The 25,358-nt window shown below is 45.5% G+C and overlaps 1 protein-coding gene across 1 annotated transcript in view; it reads left to right on the top strand.

The window, feature by feature from the left end:
- Nucleotides 1-25,358, top strand: part of LOC126124802 (solute carrier organic anion transporter family member 74D-like) — a 241,642-nt gene that overhangs the window by 180,972 nt on the left and 35,312 nt on the right. The window contains exons 7-8 of the mRNA XM_049915128.1: nt 286-441; nt 18,969-19,133. Of these exons, the coding sequence (XP_049771085.1) occupies nt 286-441; nt 18,969-19,133 (321 nt within the window). The remainder of the gene's footprint in view (nt 1-285; nt 442-18,968; nt 19,134-25,358) is intronic.

Here is a 25,358-nt window from a genome sequence, read left to right on the forward strand (position 1 = left end):
TTGTCCGTGTAAGTCGCATGTCATTTTATCTGTGCTTGCGACATTCAGGAATTACATGACGCTGTCCTATGAATCTGAAATCCATTTCATGATCAAATAAATAATATTTTACAGAACACAAGCAGGGTGCTTCCTATTTAATGTTAATGGTAATTGAGGTGAAGGCGTCATTTTCGAGTAGTCCCTTTCTTCCGTAGTGGTAGTGAATGTTAGGAGAAGCACATGAGCTAACTTGGCTGGTGCAGAGTGGGTGGTGACAGACACGTATTATTGTTGTGGTTGCAGCGTGGGCGCCGATGGGCGTGGTGGAGCTTGCGCTGGCCGCCGCGCTGTGCCTGTTCCCCCGCCAGCTGCCCGCCACGGCCCGCCGTAAAGCCGAGGCGCCCATCCCGCCACACCTCCAGCAGCAGCAGCAGCAACTGCCCAAGACCTCATTCAAAGGTAAGCTCCACCTACTCAGATGTACTTATTGTTTATTTTAACTGTCACTAGATAATGTAAATCCACAACTCCAGTAGAAATTAAAGGAGTTCGGTCCCAGACTCCCAAAGTTCTCAGGAGAGAGCTGAACGGGATGCGGTGGTGATGACCTACACTACTGGCCATTAAAATTGCTACACCAAAAGAAATGCAGATGATAAACGGGTATTCATTGGACAACTACACTCCTGGAAATTGAAATAAGAACACCGTGAATTCATTGTCCCAGGAAGGGGAAACTTTATTGACACTTCCTGGGGTCAGATACATCACGTGATCACACTGACAGAACCACAGGCACATAGACACAGGCAACAGAGCATGCACAATGTCGGCACTAGTACAGTGTATATCCACCTTTCGCAGCAATGCAGGCTGCTATTCTCCCATGGAGACGATCGTAGAGATGCTGGATGTAGTCCTGTGGAACGGCTTGCCATGCCATTTCCACCTGGCGCCTCAGTTGGACCAGCGTTCGTGCTGGACGTGCAGACCACGTGAGACGACGCTTCATCCAGTCCCAAACATGCTCAATGGGGGACAGATCCGGAGATCTTGCTGGCCAGGGTAGTTGACTTACACCTTCTAGAGCACGTTGGGTGGCACGGGATACATGCGGACGTGCATTGTCCTGTTGGAACAGCAAGTTCCCTTGCGGATCTAGGAATGGTAGAACGATGGGTTCGATGACGGTTTGGATGTACCGTGCACTATTCAGTGTCCCCTCGACGATCACCAGTGGTGTACGGCCAGTGTAGGAGATCGCTCCCCACACCATGATGCCGGGTGTTGGCCCTGTGTGCCTCGGTCGTATGCAGTCCTGATTGTGGCGCTCACCTGCACGGCGCCAAACACGCATACGACCATCATTGGCACCAAGGCAGAAGCGACTCTCATCGCTGAAGACGACACGTCTCCATTCGTCCCTCCATTCACGCCTGTCGCGACACCACTGGAGGCGGGCTGCACGATGTTGGGGCGTGAGCGGAAGACGGCCTAACGGTGTGCGGGACCGTAGCCCAGCTTCATGGAGACGGTTGCGAATGGTCCTCGCCGATACCCCAGGAGCAACAGTGTCCCTAATTTGCTGGGAAGTGGCGGTGCGGTCCCCTACGGCACTGCGTAGGATCCTACGGTCTTGGCGTGCATCCGTGCGTCGCTGCGGTCCGGTCCCAGGTCGACGGGCACGTGCACCTTCCGCCGACCACTGGCGACAACATCGATGTACTGTGGAGACCTCACGCCCCACGTGTTGAGCAATTCGGCGGTACGTCCACCCGGCCTCCCGCATGCCCACTATACGCCCTCGCTCAAAGTCCGTCAACTGCACATACGGTTCACGTCCACGCTGTCACGGCATGCTACCAGTGTTAAAGACTGCGATGGAGCTCCGTATGCCACGGCAAACTGGCTGACACTGACGGCGGCGGTGCACAAATGCTGCGCAGCTAGCGCCATTCGACGGCCAACACCGCGGTTCCTGGTGTGTCCGCTGTGCCGTGCGTGTGATCATTGCTTGTACAGCCCTCTCGCAGTGTCCGGAGCAAGTATGGTGGGTCTGACACACCGGTGTCAATGTGTTCTTTTTTCCATTTCCAGGAGTGTACATTATACTAGAACTGACATGTCATTACATTTTCACGCGATTTGGGTGCATAGATCCTGAGAAATCAGTACCCAAAACAACCACCTCTGGCCGTAATAACAGCCTTGGTACGCCTGGGCATTGAGTCAAACAGAGCTTGGATGGCGTGTACAGGTACAGCTGCCCATGCAGCTTCAACACGATAGCGCAGTTCATCAAGAGTAGTGACTGGCGTAATGTGACGAGCCAGTTGCTCCGCCATCATTGACCAGCAGTTTTCAATTGGGGAGAGATCTGGAGAATGTGCTGGCCAGGGCAGCAGTCGAACTTTTTCTGTATCCAGAAAGGCCCGTACAGGACCTGCAACATGCGGTCGTGCATTATCCTTCTGAAATGTAGGGTTTCGCAGCGATCGATTGAAGGGTAGAGCCACGGGTCGTAACACATCTGAAAATTGCTGCGCGGTGTGGGATCCTTACCAGGTGTGATTGACGGAGGACATCGAAAGGGTGCAAAAAAGGGCAGCTCGTTTTGTCTTATCGCGTAATAGGGAAGAGAGTGTGGCAGATATTATACGCGAGTTGGGATGGAAGTCATTAAAGCAAACACGTTTTTCGTCGCGGCGAGATCTATTTACGAAATTTCAGTCACCAACTTTCTCTTCCGAATGCGAAAATATTTGTTGAGCCCAACCTACATAGGTAGGAATGATCATCAAAATAAAATAAGAGGAATCAGATCTCGAACAGAAAGGTTTAGGTATTCGTTTTTCCCGCGCGCTGTTCGGGAGTGGAATGGTAGAGAGATAGTATGATTGTGGTTCGATGAACCCTCTGCCAAGCACTTAAATGTGAATTGCAGAGTATTCATATAGATGAATTCATATAGATTGGATCTCGACCAACGCGAGAAGCAGTCTCGCAATTCGATAAACCGCAATCGCGATAGGCTACAATCCGACCTTCCTCAAAGTCGGAAACGTGATGATACGCATTTCTCCTTTTTACACGAGGCATCACAACAACGTTTCACCAGGCGACGACGGTCAACTGCTGTTTGTGTATGAGAAATCGGTTGGAAACTTTCTTCGTGTCAGCACGTTGTAAGTGTCACCAACCGCGCCAACCTTGCGTGAATGCTCTGAAAAGCTAATCATTTGCATATCACAGCGTCTTCTTCCTGTCGGTTAAATTTCGCGTCTGTAGCACGTCATCTTCGTGGTGTAGCAGACATCATTGACAATAACACATTTATTAGGCAGTAATACAGGATTACCTTCCAAAGTGCCACTCCACAGCCGGGCCATTAAGCAGCACCTCGTCAGCAGCGTAATGCCGGCATGCGCTCGACCCGCAGTACAGCCGACACAGTTAGACATTTGGTGGTGGCTGTTGCGTCATGGGGCAGCCGTCGTGCTGCTGCTCCCAGGTCCGCAAATCGATATCCAAAGTGCACTGGTTGACGTCCAAGATTGGCACCCACGATTTACGCCCCAGGACCACCTGAAGTAATTGCTGGCTCGCAGGTGTCGGCTCTCAGCCTCCAGCAGACCTGCAGGGTGACGACGGCCTTCGTCCCCCATCAGCGTTCCATCGCAAGTTGGCAATGCGGCTGGCAGCCATGGGGCATGCCATGGGGCGACCTCCATAGCATCCCCTCACCCTAGAGCTGAAAGACCACACACTTGGCAGTCGGCAATCAGCACTCAGCTATCAGCCATTTCCTGTGTGTTCTGCAGCGGTGGGGATCCTATGACATAATGTGTCCTGATTTTCCTTCGCTCTCGGCTCTTATAGTGACTTCGAACTTTCGCAACTTCACCTTTCACAGGCTCTTTTCTGCCGATTCAGCACCTGAACACTCATTGTTTCATTGTAACTAGCCTTCCTTACGAGACTCTGCTTTGCCACTAGTATGACGGTATCTCTCAGCTACCATGCTATCATTATGCTTTGCTTGCTGACCTGGGTGGTCGGTCTTCCCCAGTGGTATGATAGCTTCGTGTTTGCCGCAACTCGCTTAGCATTTCCCCAGATCTGGCAATCTACGGGTTATTGATACTGGCGGTTCGCCTTCTTGGAGCTTCCAAGGTAGAACGTGGACGAATTTTTAGTTCCGCCAGGGGTACTATCTTGCGGTGTAACAAAATACTTATCTTGCAGTAGTTGATTCGCCAGGGTGCAGGTCGACAGCTACATGTGTATGTTTATAAGTAGTAAACACTTCAAATAATCTTCGTTTACTATTGTTCCATTCACAGACAACATGACATTGATGCACTGAAGGACTGAAGTATATTGCTACTCCCTGAGACCCAGTATTACCACCTTCACCCTAGGCTAGACAACATAACGCCATCTTGTAAAAATTTGCACATCTACTGTCTGCTAAGGCGTATGTCAAGAGTCTCACCACAACAGCCCATGAAAGTGCTGCCGATAAAAGTTCAAAAATACCCTCCCCCCATGCCACTGTCTGGTGGGGTTGCTGCTTTTAGTCTAATGGCTAGTGACGTCATTCCAATTGCGTTATACAAGCCCTACTTCGGAATTACTATCTGTTGTATGAATCAAATTAAGTGAGATATAAATTTAAATTGTGTTGAAGGACAATAGTGCAAATACTTCAGTGCCTCCAAATGACACTGTGAATTCTTCACAAATTGCCAGTTCTGGATGCAAGCATATTCTGCTTTCAACCTTCTGAGCGAACTGTGTTGAAAACTATGGAAAGGGCCGAAATAAAAAAAAAATCACTAGGAAAAGTCAAAATAAAAATTTAATAGAATGACGTCACTCTGTACATCGAACGATTCATTTTATCAGAGGATTGCGAAACTGTAATTGGATTTCGTGTAGCTGAAGTATTATGAATCTTATTGGTATCTCTTTATCGATGTTTTAATTGATTATGTAATATTAATTAAGATCGCCTCTTAATTGAAACTAGTTGTCAAAAGTGAGGTATTTTCACTTCCTGCTTCGTCTGAAATACATCAGTTGCTTCAAAAGGCTTTTCTGAAAACGTGTCAAAATTAAGATGAGCATTATTCTCATACCAGGATAAGATGATGAAAGCCATCCCACCCCCACCCTCCATCACGTATTATGTCACTGCGAATAAGAGGTGTTTCTCACCTCCAGTACATGTTAGCAACGCTGTGGATAATTTCTAATAGACAAACCACATATGAAAACTTGAAACACACGAACAACGCTGATAAATTAATAAAAAGATTGTTATGGAAAGGAACGGATATTAAAAGCTTTTCTCGTTCATAAACTGTATCGTCTTCATTTTACTGCTTTTCAAAGTTTTGTGTAGGCTCTCGACAAGCTGACGGCGATATTGGTAACTGAAACTGCGTGAACTGGTCGCTACTGAACAACTACACAGTGTAGTACTGCCTGACAAAAAAGTAACGTACTCAGAAAGCGAGGAGGAAACGAAATGAAACTTCACGGGTTCGGAGTCTGTGTGATGCTATTTCAGTGACAGCAAAATCGTGTCAGATTCGCGAAGAACTTAGCGATATGACCCCAATTGTCATTACAGACGTTGCAGGCCTTCTGGCCTGGGCGCATGCTGTTGCATCCTCTCCTCAGGCAAGATGGACCACTGCCGTTGTAACTCGTTCTTGAAACCCAACTTACTCGCACTGGGGTGGAGTTCACGTCCTGGCTGGTCCCACACGTTTTCTATCGGGAATACATCTGGGGATTTTGCTGGCCATGGGAGTACCCAACATCAAGTAGACAGTGACACGTGAGATATGTGGACTTCCATTATCTTGTTGAAAAATAGCACCACGATATCTACGTCTACATTTATACTCCGCAAGCCACCCAGCGGTGTGTGGCGGAGGATACTGTCGCATAGCGCTAACAAATGAGAACTCAGGCTGTGCGTGATATAACACTGTGCTGCCTGAGTCCGCTAAATCACTACCAGCCGTGACCTGAAGTCAAAACCGTGTGGCTCCCCACAGTCCTAAAGTCAGGTGAAACACCGCTGCGCCTCTCCAAAACACTAAAAGAGTGAGACTTCTCCCAAGGTCTCCGTCATACTCGCCGACGACGCTCGTCCAGGGCAGTGCAGAACCACAATTCATCGCTATATACAATGTGACCCCGTTCATCAGCATTCCATGCTTGCCGTTCACGACACCAGTCTTGGTGCTAACGGCAGCTTGCTCATGTGACCGTAGTTCGCTAGTCCGGCTGCTGCTCATCTTTGACTGTTGGAGTGGGATGACACAGAACGTTGCACGGAGTCCACTATTTTCGAAATTAGAATTATATATTAATATCTCCAGCTGCTGACGGGCTTTGATGTATATCAACGGGGTCAGGTGAAAATGAGTGCTGTGACCGGGACTCGAACGCGGGATCTCCTGCTTACATGGCAGACGCTCTATCCATCTGAGCCACCGAGGGCACGGAGGATAGCGTGACTGCAGGGACTCACGCACGCCTCCCGCGAGACCCACGTTCTCACCTTATATGTCGACACACTACATTCGTAGTGTCCCTACCCAACAGACTCATTACTCGTGGAAGACTTTCTTACCAAGTCCCGTAAGAGCTCGGGTAATATGTGTGCTTCCGCACAGAAGAAGTAGGTCATGTCCGGTATTGCCAGAACTATGTACTTAGAAGGATATGGTGTCTGTTCTTTCGCACATTACCATCTTCTTCTGTGCGGGAGCACAAACAGCGCCCGAACTCTTACGGGAATCGGCAATAAGCCGCGAGTGATGAGTATACTGGGCAGGGGCGCTATGAATATAGTGCGGGACAATAAATTGGGAATGTGGGTCTCGCGGGAGGCGTGCGCGAGATAGTCCCTTCAGTCGCACTATCCTCTGTGCCCTCGATGGCTCAGATGGATAGAGCGTCTGCCCTGTAAGCAGGGGATCCCAGGTTGGAGTCCCGGTCGGGGCACACATTTTCACCTGTCCCCGTTGATTTACATCAACGTCCGTCAGCAGCTAAAGATATTAATATGTAATTCTAGTTTAGTTCTAGACGGCTGCAGGTCATAAATGGTGCCTGTTATTTCGGACATGTCCGAAAGAACAGACGCCATATCCACATTGACGTCCGACCGATCATGTTTTCTGGGAAGGGGAGACCGGGGTATATTTACGCGGTTTCCCTTTCGACGATTTTCAATTGTTTTAGTTAGGTTTATTGTGTTTATAATGGTTTAGTCTTATAACATGGTTACTGAAGTATAGCTTGGTATATACTATATTTCAGAGTGCAAAATAGTTTTACATAAGTTCAAGTCCAGTGTGTAAACGTACCCCAGGTATGAGCACGCTTACATATCCGGGTACATTTACGGATATTATAGAATACAGTAACGAATGAACAAAACGTAGTACTCAAGTTTTCAAACTATGTGTAGTTGGCAGCCGGCCGCCGTGGCTAAGCGGTTCTAGGTGCTTCAGTCCGGAACCAAGCTGCTGCTACGGTCGCAGGTTCGAATCCTGCCTCGGGCACGGATGTGTGTGATATCCTTAGATTAGGTAGGTTTAAGTAGTTCTAAGTTCTAGGGGACTGATGACCTCAGATGTTAAGTCCCATAGTGCTCAGAGCCATTTGAACCTTTTTTTTTTTTTTGTAGTTGGCAGTAATCAAAATTACAGGTGTACTTATACCAATTAACGGTAAAACACAAGAGTTTTACCAGCAATAAACAAATTTTTGAATAACTTCCACCTGTTAACATAGTATGTCCTACACAGAAGCTTGAATGTTGAATAAAGGCCTATTTATCATCTCTGTCCGAGTTGCAGTTTATGCACAGTAAAAATAATGTTTCCTGTGGCACGATCGTCGTCAGTCCACCTTTTATGTCTAAGGCAATGATGCCGTTCTTGATTTTTTTTTTTTTGATTGGTTGTATCGTTTCAAGGAACAAATACAAAAGCAATTTTCATCCGTTACATTGGACTGCTGCAGGTTTTAAGAGAAAGGAAGAAGAAGTAGTTGAGACATTCATTGAAACGGTGAGTGCTTGCTAACAGGCGCTTTGGATGGACTAATTTGCGAGAGAAGACTGAGAGTCAAGTGGAGATACAAGATCACAGACTATATAAAGGGAAGAGGGAGAGGATGGCAGAAGACAGGAGAGCATGGAGGGTCACCAGGCGAAAACCTGCCTTTGAGCAGAACAATAAAGATGACATCAGAAGTAGGCCTATCCACATTTATCCTTGTTCTTGCTATAAGCAATTTCTTCTGGTTTTTAGCCCTTGCTGCCGTTGAATTAATTCTATATGTTTGAGATTCATTGGGTTCAAACAGCTTTTTTTTAGCAATTTCTACCTTTTATTATCCTGTGCTTTTATTTTTCTACTTTGCGTTTCCAGCTGCCGTTGGCTTAAAATTTCCTTGAATGGGGTGTGAAGTACGTCCACATGTTTGGTTTGTATCGGCACACGTATGCGCGACATGTATATACGTCTTCGGGACGTGTATCGCGACTTGTGTGAGGGCGCTACTTCCAAGTCATACAAGTGTGATCGTGCGTTTACATCTGGCAATTTGAATCAGTGCCTTTGGTGATGCGGACCTGTCCGGAATTCGCGATAGCTTCCCAAAACGATGTTGAAGACTTTACGGTTTTATGTGCTGGCGTGCTTGTCCTTTTGGATTAAGAAAGGAAAGAACGGCACAACAGTACAAAACGCAATGAATACAACAATGGACTCCACAGAACACTCAAGATCAAGTAGGCAGTTGTAAATATACATGGCGGCGTTGCACCAGGAAAGACTGGTACTACGCATGCGCAGCTGCTGTGACTTGACGGGTATATCGCGAAGAAGCTATAAACAAAACGTATGACACATATATGCGCGGTAAGGTCCAGTGAACTTTTATATGAGATGATGTATCGCGACATGTCAGATCGATATGACTCTCATACAAGTTGCGATACATATAACCCAGTGTAAACATACCTTTAGAATGGCAATGAAAAATAGTGCGTAAACCTGCCCCAACATAACTGCGAAAAGGTGCCCCATCTCCATGTTTGAAATATGTTCAGAAATACATGAACAACTTTCAGGCTTTCAACACAAGTGTAAAAATCCCTCGTTATTAATTGACGCACTTCCGTCGGAGGTTCGAGTCCTCCCTCGGGCCTGGGTGTGTGTGTTTGTGCCGTTCTTAGCATAAGTTAGTTTAAGTAGTGTGTAAGTCTTGGGACCGATGACGTCAACAGTCTGGTCCCTTAGAAATTCACACACATTTGAACATTAACTGATGACTAGTTTCAGATCTTTTCAGTCCATTTTCAAATTATCCAACTAAGGCATACAACGATATCCATTACGTGTGAACGTTCATCGCGTTGTACAAATGTTCCTTGTAAAGTAGAATTATCCCCTGTAAATGAACCTATATTTATCTTTTCTCAATTTTAAAAGGTATGCTCCCTAGGAGCTTCGATGTTTGAGTAATTAAATTAACTCACCTTGCACAAAAATACAAATATTTTCTTTGGGTTAAGACGTTCATTCAAATGGCGCCGCAAAGTTTGTGAGCGCCCCCAGCAGAAGTTAGTACTAATAATCCGTTACCGGTCGCGCTCTAGCAATAATGGTACCCGGTAAAAGTGCTCTGTGTAAACGTGCCCCGGTCTTCCCTTTCAGTTCTTTATTAGACACTGTATGTACGCTCCGCCATACTTCGTACGGCGGCCTGTAAAGTACAGACGGAAGACGCAGATAATAACTTATAGGCGATAATACGTCAGATGCTGTATCGTAGCCATCAGAGAACAAGAACACTGTTAACTGCTGACACCGTTTCTGGCCGCTACATACTTAAATTCTCCGTCGTAGCAAGCAGGTTTGTTCTTCCTTTCTTCAAATTCATTGACAGCCACATCACGAGTGCAGCTTCTATTGAACGCATGCTGCAAAATATCATATAGACAGATCTCCGCGTTCCGTTTCGTGGTTCGTAGGTGCAGTTCTATAGAATGCAGCTATTTTCTCAATCAAAATTCAGTACCACTTTGCCCTACAAATTCGAACATAATCGTTGCCAGGTATACAAAAACGCCGCTCCAACTTTGGGTTCTACTTCCTCAGTTTGTGCAGCTCATCATGAAACTGCATTGTTTATAGGTAGCAGTAATCCGATATGTATCTGTAATTGGTTACATATAAGACAAGATCACGTTTTAGATCGTGATGTAAATGCACAGGGCATGATATGTTTCTCTTGCTGGTTGGTTAACCAACCAACCAACCCAGCGCGTACAGGGAGCTAACATTCACTTTCAATTAAAATACTATCCACTGGACGGCTCTTAGCTCAGCAGTTAAGTATAACCTGCGAACTGAAAAATCCTAGATAAATATGCACTATCCCAGTGACTGGACACTATCAAAATATTTTTCTATTGCCAATGAGAGGAGCCTTGTACTAACAAAGAAATGCACGTTTAATGGGTAACTCCTGCTGTTTTAGGTTCTGTACTTCAATTTTGTCAAACATACGAAGAACGCAATTCATCAGTTCGAACAGTTATCCCATTACTAAGTAATAAGAGTCGTTGTCAGTCGTGTCTTGTTAACGGTGGTAGCTGAGTTATTTTGCTGCCATCTGGAACGAAACGATAAGTGGCGGTTGCGCATACTGCTGTAGCACGGCGCTTGTTATCTCCTTCAAGGTTAGTTACACATCTGAAACACAGATGGCATCTCAATGATATTTCCTGGGTAGTCTGACCTTCATCTTCAGACATATGCCGTCTGAGTCATGGGATTATTTTCAGGGAAGCGAGGACCCTAAAGAACAACTTTGTCCTCATAGATGTATAATACACGCAAGGAACAAGGCAAAGGTTTATTGTTAAGACACGCACGTTGCAATAAAGACCGGAATGAAGTGAGCACTTCATCGAACAAGCTGCGGAGACAACACAGCGTTGAATGGTGTACCGTCTCAATCAAGCCTCGACCAAGAAACCGGAAAATCCTCGCCTAGGGCTATGGCCAGAACGGATTTGGCTGCCGTATTATGGAACGTGAAAAAACAATGAAATATGAAACCTACTGTCAGACATAAAGAGCACTAAGCATAGCCAATAAAAAAAAGAAGAAGAAGACGCAATGTCTTCACTGACGGAGTTGTGTGGTTACACAGCAACGCTTGGCGACATTCTGCCTATCAAACGCACAAGCCCAATGATTTTTGACATTCGTAATATTTGAAAATGGCCTGAGGCTAAATTCTAGACAGTGCAATAAAAGCATGTCATGCAGCCAAATAGTGGTTATGTCTTTCGGTAAAAATCAAACACCTGTTGCGTCGCTTCATATGGGACGTCTTTGAACGTATGCCGTACAGCCCAGACCCGACTCCAAGTGATTTTCTTATCTCCCTTGCACCAAAAAGTTTCTTGGCTGTCAAAACTTCAGCTCCGACGAAGAAAGTCGAGATGGTGTCACGGGCTGGGTCTCTCGGGTAGTAGATTATTACGCCAAGGGAATTTATCATTTCATTAATATATGATTTTATAAATGTGGAAAAGAAAATTAAAGATGCGTTAGATAACGATCGACACCCGCTGTGACCGAGCGGTTCTAGGCGCTTCGGTCCGGAACCACGTGGCTCCTACGATCGCAGGTTCGAATCCTGCCTCGGGCATGGACGTGTGTGATGTTAGTTAGGTTCAAGTAGTTCAAAGTTCTAGGGGACTGATGACCTCAGATGTTAAGTCCCATAGTGCTCAGAGCAATTTGAACCATTTTTAGATAACGATCAGTTTGGCTTTAGAAAAGGTAAGGGTACCAGAGAGGCAATTCTGACGCTGCGGCTGATGTTGTTGTCGTGGTCTTCAGTCCTGAGCCTGGTTTGATGCAGCTCTCCATGCTACTCTATCCTGTGCAAGCCTCTTCATCTCCCAGTACCTTCTGAATCTGCTTAGTGTATTCATCTCTTGGTCTCCCTCTACAATTTTTACCCTCCACGCTGCCTCCAGTACTAAATTGGTGATCCCTTGATGCCTTATAACATGTCCTACCAACCGATCCCTTCTTCTAGTCAAGTTGTGCCACAAACTTCTCTTCTCCCCAATCCTATTCAATACCTCCTCATTAGTTATGTGATCTACCCATCTAATCTCCAGCATTCTTCTGTAGCACCACATTTCGAAAGCTTCTATTCTCTTCTTGTGCGAACTATTTATCGTCCATGTTTTACTTCCATACATGGGTACACTCCATACAAATACTTTCAGAAACGACTTCCTGACACTTAAATCTATACTCGATGTTAACAAATTTCTCTTCTTCAGAAACGCTTTCCTTGCCATTGCCAGTCTACATTTTACATCCTCTCTACTTCGACCATCATCAGTTATTTTGCTCCCCAAATAGCAAAACTCCTTTACTACTTTAAGTGTGTCATTTCCTAATCTAATTCCCTCAACAGCACCTGACTTAATTCGACTACATTCCATTATCCTCGTTTTGCTTTCGTTGATGTTCATCTTATATCCTCCTTTCAAGGCACTGTCCATTCCGTTCAACTGCTCTTCCAAGGCCTTTGCTGTCTCTGACAGAATTACAATGTCATCGGCGAACCTCAAAGTTTTTATATCTTCTCCACGGATTTTAATACCTACTCCGAACTTTTCTTTCGTCTCCTTTACTGCTTGCTCAATATACAGATTGAACAGCATCGGGGAGAGGCTACAACCCTGTCTCACTCCCTTCCCAACCACTGCTTCCCTTTCATGCCCCTTGACTCTTATAACTGCCATCTGCTTTCTGTACAAATTGTAAATAGCCTTTCGCTCCCTGTATTTTACCCCTGCCGCCTTCAGAATTTGAAAGAGAGTATTCCAGTCAACATTGTCAAAAGCTTTCTCTAAGTCTACAAATGCTAGAAACGTAGGTTTGCCTTTCCTTAATCTTTCTTCTAAGATAAGTCGTAGGGTCAGTATTGTCTCACGTGTTCCAACATTTCTACGGAATCCAAACTGATCTTCCCCGAGGTCGGCTTCTACCAGTTTTTCCATTCGTCTGTAAAGAATTCGCGTTAGTATTTTGCAGCTGTGACTTATTAAACTGATAGTTCGGTAATTTTCACATCTGTCAACACCTGCTTTCTTTGGGATTGGAATTATTATATTCTCCTTGAAGTCTGAGGGTATTTCGCCTGTCTCATACATCTTGCTCACCAGATGGTAGAGTTTTGTCAGGACTGGCTCCCCCAAGGCTGTCAGCAGTTCTAATGAAATGTTGCCTACTCCCGGGGCCTTATTTCGACTTAGGTCTTTCAGTGTTCTGTCAAACTCTTCACGCAGTATCATGTCTCCCATTTCATCTTCATCTACATCCTCTTTCACTTCCATAATATTGTCTTCAAGAACATCGCCCTTGTATAGACCCTCTATATACTCCTTCCACCTTTCTGTTTTCCCTTCTTTGCTTAGAACTGGGTTTCCATCTGAGCTCTTGATATTCATACATGTGGTTCTCTTTTCTGCAAAGGTCTCTTTAATTTTCCTGTAGGCAGTATCTATCTTACCCCTAGTGAGATAAGCCTCTACATCCTTACATTTGTCCTCTAGCCATCACTGCTTAGCCATTCTGCACTTCCTGTCGATCTCATTTTTGAGACGCTGATAATGGAAGCAAAACTGAAGAAAAAGAAAAAATAAATCGAGACATGCTCATAATATTTGTCGATCTACAAAAAGCGTTAGACAATGTCAGATGGTGCAAGATGTTCGAAATTCTGAGAAAAATAGGAGTAATCTATTGGAAAAGACGGGTAATATACAATATGTACCAGAACCAAGAGGATACTATAAGATTAGAAGATGAAGAACGAAGTGCTCGGATTAAAAAGAATGTAAGACAGGGACGTAATCTTTTGCCCCTACTGTTCAATATATACATCTATGAAGCAATGACGGAAGTAAAAGAAAGGTTCAAGATTGGAAGCAGAATTAAAATTCAAGGCGAGACGATATCAACGACAAGATTCGCTGATGACATTGCTATCCTCAAAGAAAGTGCAGAAGAATTACAGGCTCTGTTGAAGTGAATGAACAGTGTAATGGGTACAGAATATGAACAGAGAGTAAATCGAAAAAAGGCAAAAGTAATGAGAAGTAAGAGAAATGTGAATGTTGAGAAACTTAACATCAGGATTGTGGATCACGAAGTAGTTGATTATGCTATCTGGGAAGAGTAGCACTAGCAAAAACAGCATTCCTGGTCAAGAGAAATCTACTAGTATCAAACATAGCACTTAATTTAAGGAAGAAATTTCTGAGAACGTACGTTTGGAGCACAACATTGTATGGTAATTAAACATGGACTGTTTGAAAACTGCAAAAGAAGAGAATCGAAGATTTTGATATGTGCTGCTATAGAATAATGTTGGAAATTAGGTGGACTGATAAGATAAGGAATGAGGAGGTTATCCATAGAATCGGCGAAGAAAGGAATAGATGGAAAACACTGGCAAGAAGAAGGGACAGGATGATAGGACATCTGTTAAGACATCAGGGAATAACTTCCGTGGTACTACAGGAAGTGGGAGAGGGTAAAAACTGTAAAGGGAAACAGAGTATGGAAGACATCCAGCAAATAATTGAGGACGTAGGTTGCAGTTGCTACTCCGAGGTGAAGAGTTTGGCACAAGAGAGGAATTCGTGACCGGCCACATCAAGACGATTCAAAAACCAAAAGAAAAGACAACAAATATTGGTTTTGCAGGCTGTCCTGGTATTTCTATTGCACATTTATCTCACCAGTTTTCCGCTGGATGTTATAGTGTAGGCCCTACAATACTTCTTCGAAACAACTGTCCGACATCTTCAGGTGGTTACATTAGCTACTGCTGTAAAGCGCGACTGGCAGTAGTAAGTTTACGTAATCAACAGAAGATACCAGACGTTATTTCAAAGAGATATTGTGGGATCTAACACAGTGTCATTCGGGGGCAAATCCGAGAAGGGTATTTTGAATGTGAAAAATTTCGGATAATTGTGATCAGGATTGCGCACCGAGGGTTCCGTACAAACATAGTTAAGTACGCCGATGACTCATCCATCCAGGAAGGGTATTTTGAATGTGAAAAATTTCGGATAATTGTGATCAGGATTGCGCACCGAGGGTTCCGTACAAACATAGTTAAGTACGCCGATGACTCATCCATCCAGGAAATCGAGAATCTCGACGCTTTTTTCCTGTTATCGATATCGATAGAGGCAAAGTATACGTCTACCCACCCCTGAAAAAAAGACGATCTTAACTGATGGACGGACAGACAGTTGGATAACAAAGGACAAAAAGTTTTTATTTGTGAGATATAGTTACAAATTACCTATTTTCAGATTTTTTTTCCTTTCTTGTAGTGAGAAACTTGCCACATTTCTTGAGTCTAAATCAACGGGAAGAATCCTATGGGTTTCGACTGAGTTTGCGAGTATCGAAATATGTGACATGAATGGTCGTATCTTTTGATTTCATTGGTTGAAACCCTCAATTTTTTACGCCACCAAGGGAACGTAGACGTTAATACGTGATATAAATGTCAGCTTGATACGTCAATCCATTCCTGAAAAAAATAGATCTTTACAGACTGACAGGCAGACGGGCAGTCGGATAACTAATGATCAAAAAATTTCAAAAAATTTCATGACTCAATAAGTCTACTCATCTTACACAACATTTAAAGTTAAGACAATTATACTTACAGAATTACTATATCGGCACAATTCTGTGACTATATGTTACGAAGACCGTTGACAGCATCACTTGTTTTTTCGACTGAAACCAGTCGTGATGCAATCAGTGTACCTTACTACAGCTACGGTCATATAGCTCTGGAACATAAATCATATGTTAGTGTTGTTACTCGACGAAACTAGTTACGTCTGGCTGTAACTGTGGGTTCTTGGGTCGCTGTGGGAGAAACCTCATCAAACTAGAACACATGGAATTTTAGTTCACTCTATTATCTAAATAAATAAAAGATTTAGTTAACTTTGACACAGTTCTTTGCCACAAGATTGCTCGAAAATTTACGTCGTTGACTATGAAAGCATCACTTGGTGCTCAGTTTAATAAAGTGTTGTCTGGCAGCCCAAAATGCAACATTTACTAAAGTATATTACACTTTTCTACATGAGATGTTGACTGCTATAGCTGAGATGGCGAACTGGGGCTCAGTTCTTACATCCTTAACATTATATTGACTTCAGCGTGAGGGGGCTTCTATGCTGAAAGGGAGTCGTGGTCTTCTGGAGACTCCTATTGGTTGTTGCGGATTGCAGGGAGCCCTTGCTAATGTCTGTGGTATCGATTCGCGTTTCCGACTTTGGTTTGACACCGCTATGTCTGGATGTTACCGCCGTTAACATCTTCTTAAGTTTTATGTGCCATAAATATTATACCATCTTTGTACACTACTGGCCATAAAAATTGCTACACCACGAAGATGACGTGCTACAGACGAAAAATTAAACCGACAGGAAGGAGGCGCTGTGATATTCAAATGATTAGCCTTTCAGAGCATTCACACAAGGTTGGCGCCGGTGGCGACACCTACAACTTTCTGACATGAGGAAAGATTCCAATCGATTTCTCATACACAAAGAGCAGTTGACCGGCGTTGCCTGGTGAAACGTTGTTGTGATGCCTCGTTTAAGGAGGAGAAATGCGCACCATCACATTTCCGACTTTGATAAAGGTTGGATTGTAGCCTATCGCGATTGCGGTTTATCGTATCGCGACATTGCTGCTCGCGTTGGTCGAGATCCAATGACTGTTAGCAGAATATGGAATCGGTGAGTTCAGGAGGGTGATAGGAACGCCGTGCTGGATCCCAACGGCCTCGTATCACTAGCAGTCGAGATGACAGGCATCTTATCCGCAGGGCTGTGACGGATCGTGCAGCCACGTCTCGATCCCTGAGTCAACAGATGGGGACGTTAGCAAGACGACCACAATCCGCACAAACAGTTCGACGACGTTTGCAGCAACATGGGCTATCAGCTCGGAGACCATGGCTGCGGTTACCCTTGACGCTGCATCACAGACAGGAGCGCCTGCGATGGAGTACTCAACGACGAACCTGGGTGCACGAATGGCGAAACATCATTTTTTCGGATGACACCAGGTTCTGTTTACAGTATCATGATGGTCGCATCCGTGTTTGGCGACATCGCGGTGAACGTGCATTGGAAGCGTGTATTCGTCAACGCCATACAAGCGTATCACCTGGCGTGATGGTATGGGGTGCCATTGGTTACACGTCTCGGTCACCTCTTGTTCACATTGACGGCACTTTGAAAAGTGGACGTTACATTTCAGATGTGTTACGACCCGTGGCTCTACCTTCGTTCGATCCCTGCGAAACCCTACATTTCAGCAGGGTAATGTAGCAGTTGGGAAGGGAGTGAGACAGGGTTGTAGCCTGTCCCCGATGTTATTCGATCTGTATATTGAGCAAGCTGCAAAGGAAACAAAAGAAAAAGTCGGATTAGGTGTTAGAGTCCACGGAGAAGAAATAAAAACGTTGAGGTTCGCCGATGGCATTGTAATTCCGTCAGAGACAGCAACGGACTTGGAAGAGCTGTTGAACGGAATGGAAAGTGTCTTGAAAGGAGGATATGAGATAAACATCAATGAAAACAAAACGAGGATAATGGAATGTTGTCGAATTAAGTCGGGTGATGCAGAGGGAATTAGGTTAGGAAATGAGACACTTAAAGCAGTAAAGGAGTTTTGCTATTTGAGGAGCAAAATAACTGACGATGGTCGAAGTAGAGAGGATATAAAATGTAGACTGGCAATGGCAAGGAAAGCGTTTCTGAAGAAGAGAAATTTGTTAACATCAAGTATAGATTTAAGTGTCAGGAAGTCGTTTCTGAAAGTATTTGTATGGAGTGTAGCCATGTATGGAAGTGAAACATGGACGATAAATAGTTTGGACAAGAAGAGAATAGAAGCTTTCGAAATGTGGTGCTACAGAAGAATGCTGAAGGTTAGATGGGTAGATCCCATAACTAATGAGGAGGTATTGAATAGAATTGGGGAGAAGAGGAATTTGTGGCACAACTTGACTAGAAGAAGGGACCGGTTGGTAGGACATGTTCTAAGGCATCAAGGGTCACAAATTTAGCATTGGAGGGCAGCGTGGAGGGTAAAAATCGTAGAGGGAGACCAAGAGATGAATACACTAAGCAGATTCAGAAGGATGTAGGTTGCAGTAAGTACGGGGAGATGAAGAAGCTTGCACAGGATAGAGTAGCATGGAGAGCTGCATCAAACCAATCTCAGGACTGAAGACAACAACAACAACAATGCACGACTGCATGTTGCAGATTCTGTACGGGCCTTTCTGGGTAGAGAAAATGTCCGACTGCTTCCCTGGCCGGCACATTCTCCAGATCTCTCACCAATTGAAAGCGTCTGGTCAATGGTGGCCCAGCAACTGTCTCGTCACAATACGCCATTCACTACTCTTGATGAACTGTGGTATCGTGTTGAAGCTGCATGGACAGCTGTACCTGTACACGCCATACAAGCTCTGTTTGACTCAATGCCCAGGCGTATCAAGGCATTTATTACGGCCAGCGATGGTTGCGGCCAGTGGTGGTTGTTCTGGGTACTGATTTCTCAGGATCTATGCACCCAAATTGGGTGAAAATTTAATCACATGTCAGTTCAAGTATAATATATTTGTCCAATGAATACCCGTTTATCATCTACATTTCTTCTTGGTGTAGCAATTTTAATGGCCAGTAGTGCAGAAGCTAAAGTTTTACATTACTGTTTCATTAGCTGCAACATAAGTGTAACGATAACAGTGACGATGACGTTAATGAAGGTGATGAACTTTGTGTGCAGACTTCCGACAAGCTTTGCTGCGGCTGCTGCGGAACAAGGTGCTGATGCTGAACACGATCAGTTCGGTGTGCTTCATGTTCGGGTACGTGGGCTACTGGACCTTCATGCCCAAGTACATGGAGACGCAGTTCCGGCAGTCTGCCTCCAGGGCCAGCCTCATCACAGGTCAGTTCTCCAGCTCATACGTCCGTTTAACGACGCACTTCTTGTCTGCACGACTTCTGAATATAAAGCACGTCTAAAAATGTGGCCAATTCAATTCGTGTTACAAACGTTTGCGGGGCATTCACATGGAGAAACACATTGAGAATCGCCTCATAGTGTCTCACACTAAATTGCAGTAAATTCAGCTGCAGCGTCTAGCATGGCGTAGCTGGTATTAAGATTCTGGAATGTCTTCACCGGCCGGAAACACTGGCACCAACGCTAGCTGTAACGGACCGAAGAGTGAAGAATCACGACAGACAACATCGATAGAGTGTCAAGAACTCGCCCCCTCCTGGAAATTTTAAGAAATTTAGGGAAAATACGGCAAAACCAATTCTCGATTGCCGAACAGGGCACGTTGCTTACACATGGACTCGGCAGATTTTCTTGCCTTATCTCAGTTTGTTCCCGTATCTAATGACTTTTGTCGACGCCATATTGAACCCTGATCTTTCTTCCTTTCCTTATTTTGCTTACTCTACATGAAACTATATATATTAAAAAAAGAAATACGTTACGTTGCTCGCGTGTGCATAATTGTAATAGTTTTAAATGTATATGACAAGAAATATCGAAATTCCAGAATCTGCAGCGGAGTGTGCGCTGATGTGAAACTTCCTAACAGATTAAAACTGTGTGCCGGACCGAGATTCGAAATTCGACCTTTGCGTTTTACGAGCAAGTGCTCTACCATCATTTTTTAATCACATTTTGTTCTATATTGTTCGTTGAATTAGCTCGGGGCCGACGTCCGATGACACCCGTTCAAGTTCTTTGTGGATCCATTCACTTAGTTTGTTGTTACAGAGGGTAGCTTCACGTGCCTTTGTGGTATTCGGACCCGGGCCTCCCGCTTACTAGGCAGACACTCTAACCGTTACGCCATCTTTCTTGTTCGGTATTGTTCGTTTCATTTTGTCTGGGCGGACGTCACATGACATCCATTCAAGTTGATCGTTGATTCCTTTACTCAATATTTTTATTACAGAGGACAATCGGCCCTCTGACCGAACACGGTGAGCTACCGTGCGGGCACCATATGAGCCACCCAAACACGACTCACGACCCATCCTCACGGCTTGGGTAGCTTAGATGGTAGAGCACTTGCCCGCAAAAGGCAAAGGTCCAAGAGTTCGAATTCGGTCCGGCACAAAGTTTCAATCTGACACTAAGTTTCACATCAGCGCACACTCCGCTGCAGAGTGAAAATTTCATTCTGGAATTTCGATATTTCTTGTCGTACACATTTAAAACTATTACAATTACGCACGTGCGGGTAGCGCAACGTATTTCTTTTTTTTAAATACACTCCTAGAAATTGAAATAAGAACACCGTGAATTCATTGTCCCAGGAAGGGGAAACTTTATTGACACATTCCTGGGGTCAGATACATCACATGATCACACTGACAGAACCACAGGCACATAGACACAGACAACAGAGCATGCACAATGTCGGCACTAGTACAGTGTATATGCACCTTTCGCAGCAATGCAGGCTGCTATTCTCCCATGGAGACGATCGTAGAGATGCTGGACGTAGTCCTGTGGAACGGCTTGCCATGCCATTTCCACCTGGCGCCTCAGTTGGACCAGCGTTCGTGCTGGACGTGCAGACCGCGTGAGACGACGCTTCATCCAGTCCCAAACATGCTCAATGGGGGACAGATCCGGAGATATTGCTGGCCAGGGTAGTTGACTTACACCTTCTAGAGCACGTTGGGTGGCACGGTATACATGCGGATGTGCATTGTCCTGTTGGAACAGCAAGTTCCCTTGCCGGTCTAGGAATGGTAGAACGATGGGTTCGATGACGGTTTGGATGTACCGTGCACTATTCAGTGTCCCCTCGACGATCACCAGTGGTGTACGGCCAGTGTAGGAGATCGCTCCCCACACCATGATGCCGGGTGTTGGCCCTGTGTGCCTCGGTCGTATGCAGTCCTGATTGTGGCGCTCACCTGCACGGCGCCAAACACGCATACGACCATCATTGGCACCAAGGCAGAAGCGACTCTCATCGCTGAAGACGACACGTCTCCATTCGTCCCTCCATTCACGCCTGTCGCGACACCACTGGAGGCGGGCTGCACGATGTTGGGGCGTGAGCGGAAGACGGCCTAACGGTGTGCGGGACCGTAGCCCAGCTTCATGGAGACGGTTGCGAATGGTCCTCGCCGATACCCCAGGAGCAACAGTGTCCCTAATTTGCTGGGAAGTGGCGGTGCGGTCCCCTACGGCACTGCGTAGGATTCTACGGTCTTGGTGTGCATCCGTGCGTCGCTGCGGTCCGGTCCCAGGTCGACGGGCACGTGCACCTTCCGCCGACCACTGGCGACAACATCGATGTACTGTGGAGACCTCACGCCCCACGTGTTGAGCAATTCGGTGGTACGTCCACCCGGCCTCCCGCATGCCCACTATACGCCCTCGCTCAAAGTCCGTCAACTGCACATACGGTTCACGTCCACGCTGTCGCGGCATGCTACCAGTGTTGAAGACTGCGATGGAGCTCCGTATGCCACGGCAAACTGGCTGACACTGACGGCGGCGCTGCACAAATACTGCGCAGCTAGCGCCATTCGACGGCCAACACCGCGGTTCCTGGTGTGTCCGCTGTGCCGTGCGTGTGATCATTGCTTGTACAGCCCTCTCGCAGTGTCCGGAGCAAGTATGGTGCGTCTGACACACCGGTGTCAATGTGTTCTTTTTTCCATTTCCAGGAGTGTACATAGTTAAATACTTTCGCGTAGAGTAAGCAAAATGAGAAAAGGAAGAAAGATCAGGGTGCTATATGGTGTCGACGAAAGTCATTAGGCATGGGCACAAGCTGAGACAAGGAAAGAAAATCTACCGAGTCCATTTGCGAGCAACCCGCCCTGTTCGGAAATCAAGAACTGGTTTTGCCGTAGTTGCCCTAAATTTCTTAAAATTTCCAGGAGGGAGACCAGTTCTTGATTGCCGAACAGTAGGCCTATATAGGACCATCGTCATCCGAATGCATGTTCAGTGTCTCGTTGTAAGCAAAATGAGCACTTACGTGAGAGAACTGGTAACAAAATATTCCATCAAAAGCTGTCTGTGAATATACTCATATAACAAAGGTATTATACTTCATTCTTCTATTGCTTTGTTGCTTTTAGGAGTCCTTTCGCACGTCGCTTAGCTTATCTTTAAACCACTTTGCATCCGTGGTGCATCACTTACCGGGGTCATTGAACTGTTTTTGTCGACGTAAACGTTACCATAGTTAACAGCAATCCTGCAGCAATAACATCACATAGCTGGCGTGCGATGTTGCGTGTATCATTCAAATCTGCTGTAATTTGACGGTATTTATTTGACGCAGGGGATCGTTCTACATCCGTTAGAAATCGGCCATCAGCTCCTTGATCTATCAGCTAAAAGTATAATTTCCAATAATAGTCTCACATGGAGCCCTCTATTCTCAGTTTTTGTGTCTGCAAGTCTTCTCATTCTATATTTAACCCATATCCTGCATCTTAGCTTCCTTGGATGCAATCTGCTTTATCTATTAGCATACTTCGCTGCATCACGTTTCACGTTGCATGAAGTTTAATGTAATCATCTCCTGCCCCATCTTCAGCCATTAGCAGCATTTCCAACACCCTGTCTAAATGTCCTTACAACGCCTTGTTTCGGAAAATATACGCGGATGAGCATGAAATAATCCTTTCTCACGTACAGGAGTACTTGTTCTTTATTCTCTCATAACTAGTTTCGACACGAGAAATCTCATTCTCAAATGCCCACCACTGTACCTTCCACAACACAAGTGTTGTAACAACCAGTCGTTACAATATGCAAACAGCGCCACAAACCTTTCGTTACACATATACTTCACTGATGTTCCGAGGAAATCGGAAGTTGTTGCTATAGTCTACGCCTGTGGTCCAGAATCAGCATAGAAGTTTCTCCCAGAGAATTAGGGAGACTGATCAAGTGACACATGGTTCGCACATTTGAGTCGCAATGTCAGCAACACATATCGATATCACAGAAGTTAGTGAGAGCTCACTGCAACCTACAATGACGAATGTGAGGTGCTCCAGAAGACCATAGCTCTCCCCTAGCACTGCAGCACCCTCATACTGAGGTCAACATCTTCATCTACCCGTGCTTGAATGACGGCCAGACCCAAACTTCCATATGTCACAACCTGCACTCGTACACTGCATATATTCCCATCCAGCAAGCACATATTTTTACTGAGAGCTGAGGTTCTCATGTCGGCGAATAAATGTGAAATAGCAGTGCCTTTATTAAGAAGTAAGATTCAATGTCCTTTCGGGGAGGCGTGCATAGCCGAAGCGGTTAAGGCGACCGCTCGGGTAAATCCAAGTTCGAGGCGCAGTCCGGCACCAGCCGATGGCGGTTCATGAATACATTTCCCGTACGTCATTCTGGGAACCTGGTGGTTCTAAACACCGTCCGATCACCAATCCTTAGGTTTATCTTGGTTTCCATTAATGGTTTAAGGAAAACAGTGGGGTAGTTAATTAGAAAAGTGCGCGGCCTACTCCGTTAGTTCAAAAAGTTTTTCATTGGATTAATAAACATTATGTAATAGTTAAGATGGCGGTTTTATGCTTCAGATGTTCAATATAGTCTCCCCTCACTTGAGTACAACGCACAGAACGTTAATACAACCCCGTGAAACTGTCACAGAAGTCCTTCTTTGGGATGTTCTTCAACTCGAGTGTCATACTGGCTTGATTGTCGGTTATGTCGTCAAGGCGTTGGCGTTTTATATGAATTTTTGCACTTTGTCGTTTTGTGCTAGGGTCGTAATGATAACACAAAATCTCTTCACCCGTGATGACTTTCTCCAAAAGAGAATTATCCTCCTTTTGCGTATCAGTCGAGTCACTGCAGATGTCCACACATCGCTGTTTCTGTTCGGGACTCAAAGTGTGCTGGACAAACTTTGGACACACTTGTCTCTTCTTCATAACATTTTGGAGAACTGAATACTTGATTCACAGATGTTTCTCCATTCCGATCTGTGACACGACGACGTCGACACGCTACGTTCGCACGTTAGCTGCTTAAAACTGCCTGCTCGCGACTGACTGGTCGATTGGACATCTGTTGTTTACAGTTCTTAGTTCAAGCTACCACTGTAGTTACTGCGCTGACGTCAGTTATACTCCACGAATAAAATGAGTCAGCCGGCCGGAGTGGCCGAGCGATTCTAGGCGCTACAGTCTGGAACCGCGTGACAGCTACGGTCGCAGGTTCGAATCCTGCCTCGGGCATGGATGTGTGTGATGTCCTTAGGTTAGTTAGGTTTAAGTAGTTCTAAGTTCTAGAGGACTGATGACCTCAGCAGTTAAGTCCCATAGTGCTCAGAGCCATTTGAACCAAAATGAGTCACGTGACTTTTTGGGCGGACGATGTATTTCTTTTCCCATCCTTCCCCCAGTCCGACATCGTGTTACGTCGCTGATGTCCTCGTCGCAAGCCATAATCTTCCTCCATTTTTCTTCTTCTTTTTTTTGCGTCTTTTTCCCGCGTCTTTTCGGGGTAGGTGTGGCTACTGCTGGATGTGGGATGGTTAGTTTTTAAGGGGTGGCCGGAAGCCCTTCCTGTCGTTACTCCTTTACCCCCCCCTCCACCCCCACACCGGTACGGAATATGTGTATTTCAAGTGTCTGCGTGCGGTGTTAGCCACATGAAAACGTGTAAAGGTTTTCTGGGAATCGTGCAACTGAGACGGGATTCGTCGTTAATCCTCTGGGCGCATTTCATGCGGGGCCGGCTTGCCTTCCCGTCCCTGTAGCGCCCCCTTTAACACGTACGGCTATCCGGGAGCATCTTCCTTCTTTTCTTCCCCAGAAGAGGAATGTTAAGGCTAAAAGCTACTCGCTTAGCCCCTGATAGTTACTTGAGCTAGCGCCTAAGATACACTGAGGTGACAAAAGCCAGGGATTCCTCCTAATACCGTGTCGGACCTCCTTTTGTCCGGGGTAGAGCATCAACTCGACGTTACACGGGCTTAACAAGTCGTCGGAAGACCGCTACACCAATATTGAGCCATGCTACCTCTATAGCCGTCCATAATTGCGAAAGTGTTGGCGGTGCAGGATTTTGTGCACGAACTGACTTCTCGATTATGCCCCATAAAAGTTCAATGGAATTCAAGTTGGGAGATCCACGTGG

The sequence above is a fragment of the Schistocerca cancellata genome, chromosome 1 (assembly GCF_023864275.1).
Source record: "Schistocerca cancellata isolate TAMUIC-IGC-003103 chromosome 1, iqSchCanc2.1, whole genome shotgun sequence".
Lineage (NCBI taxonomy): Eukaryota > Metazoa > Arthropoda > Insecta > Orthoptera > Acrididae > Schistocerca > Schistocerca cancellata.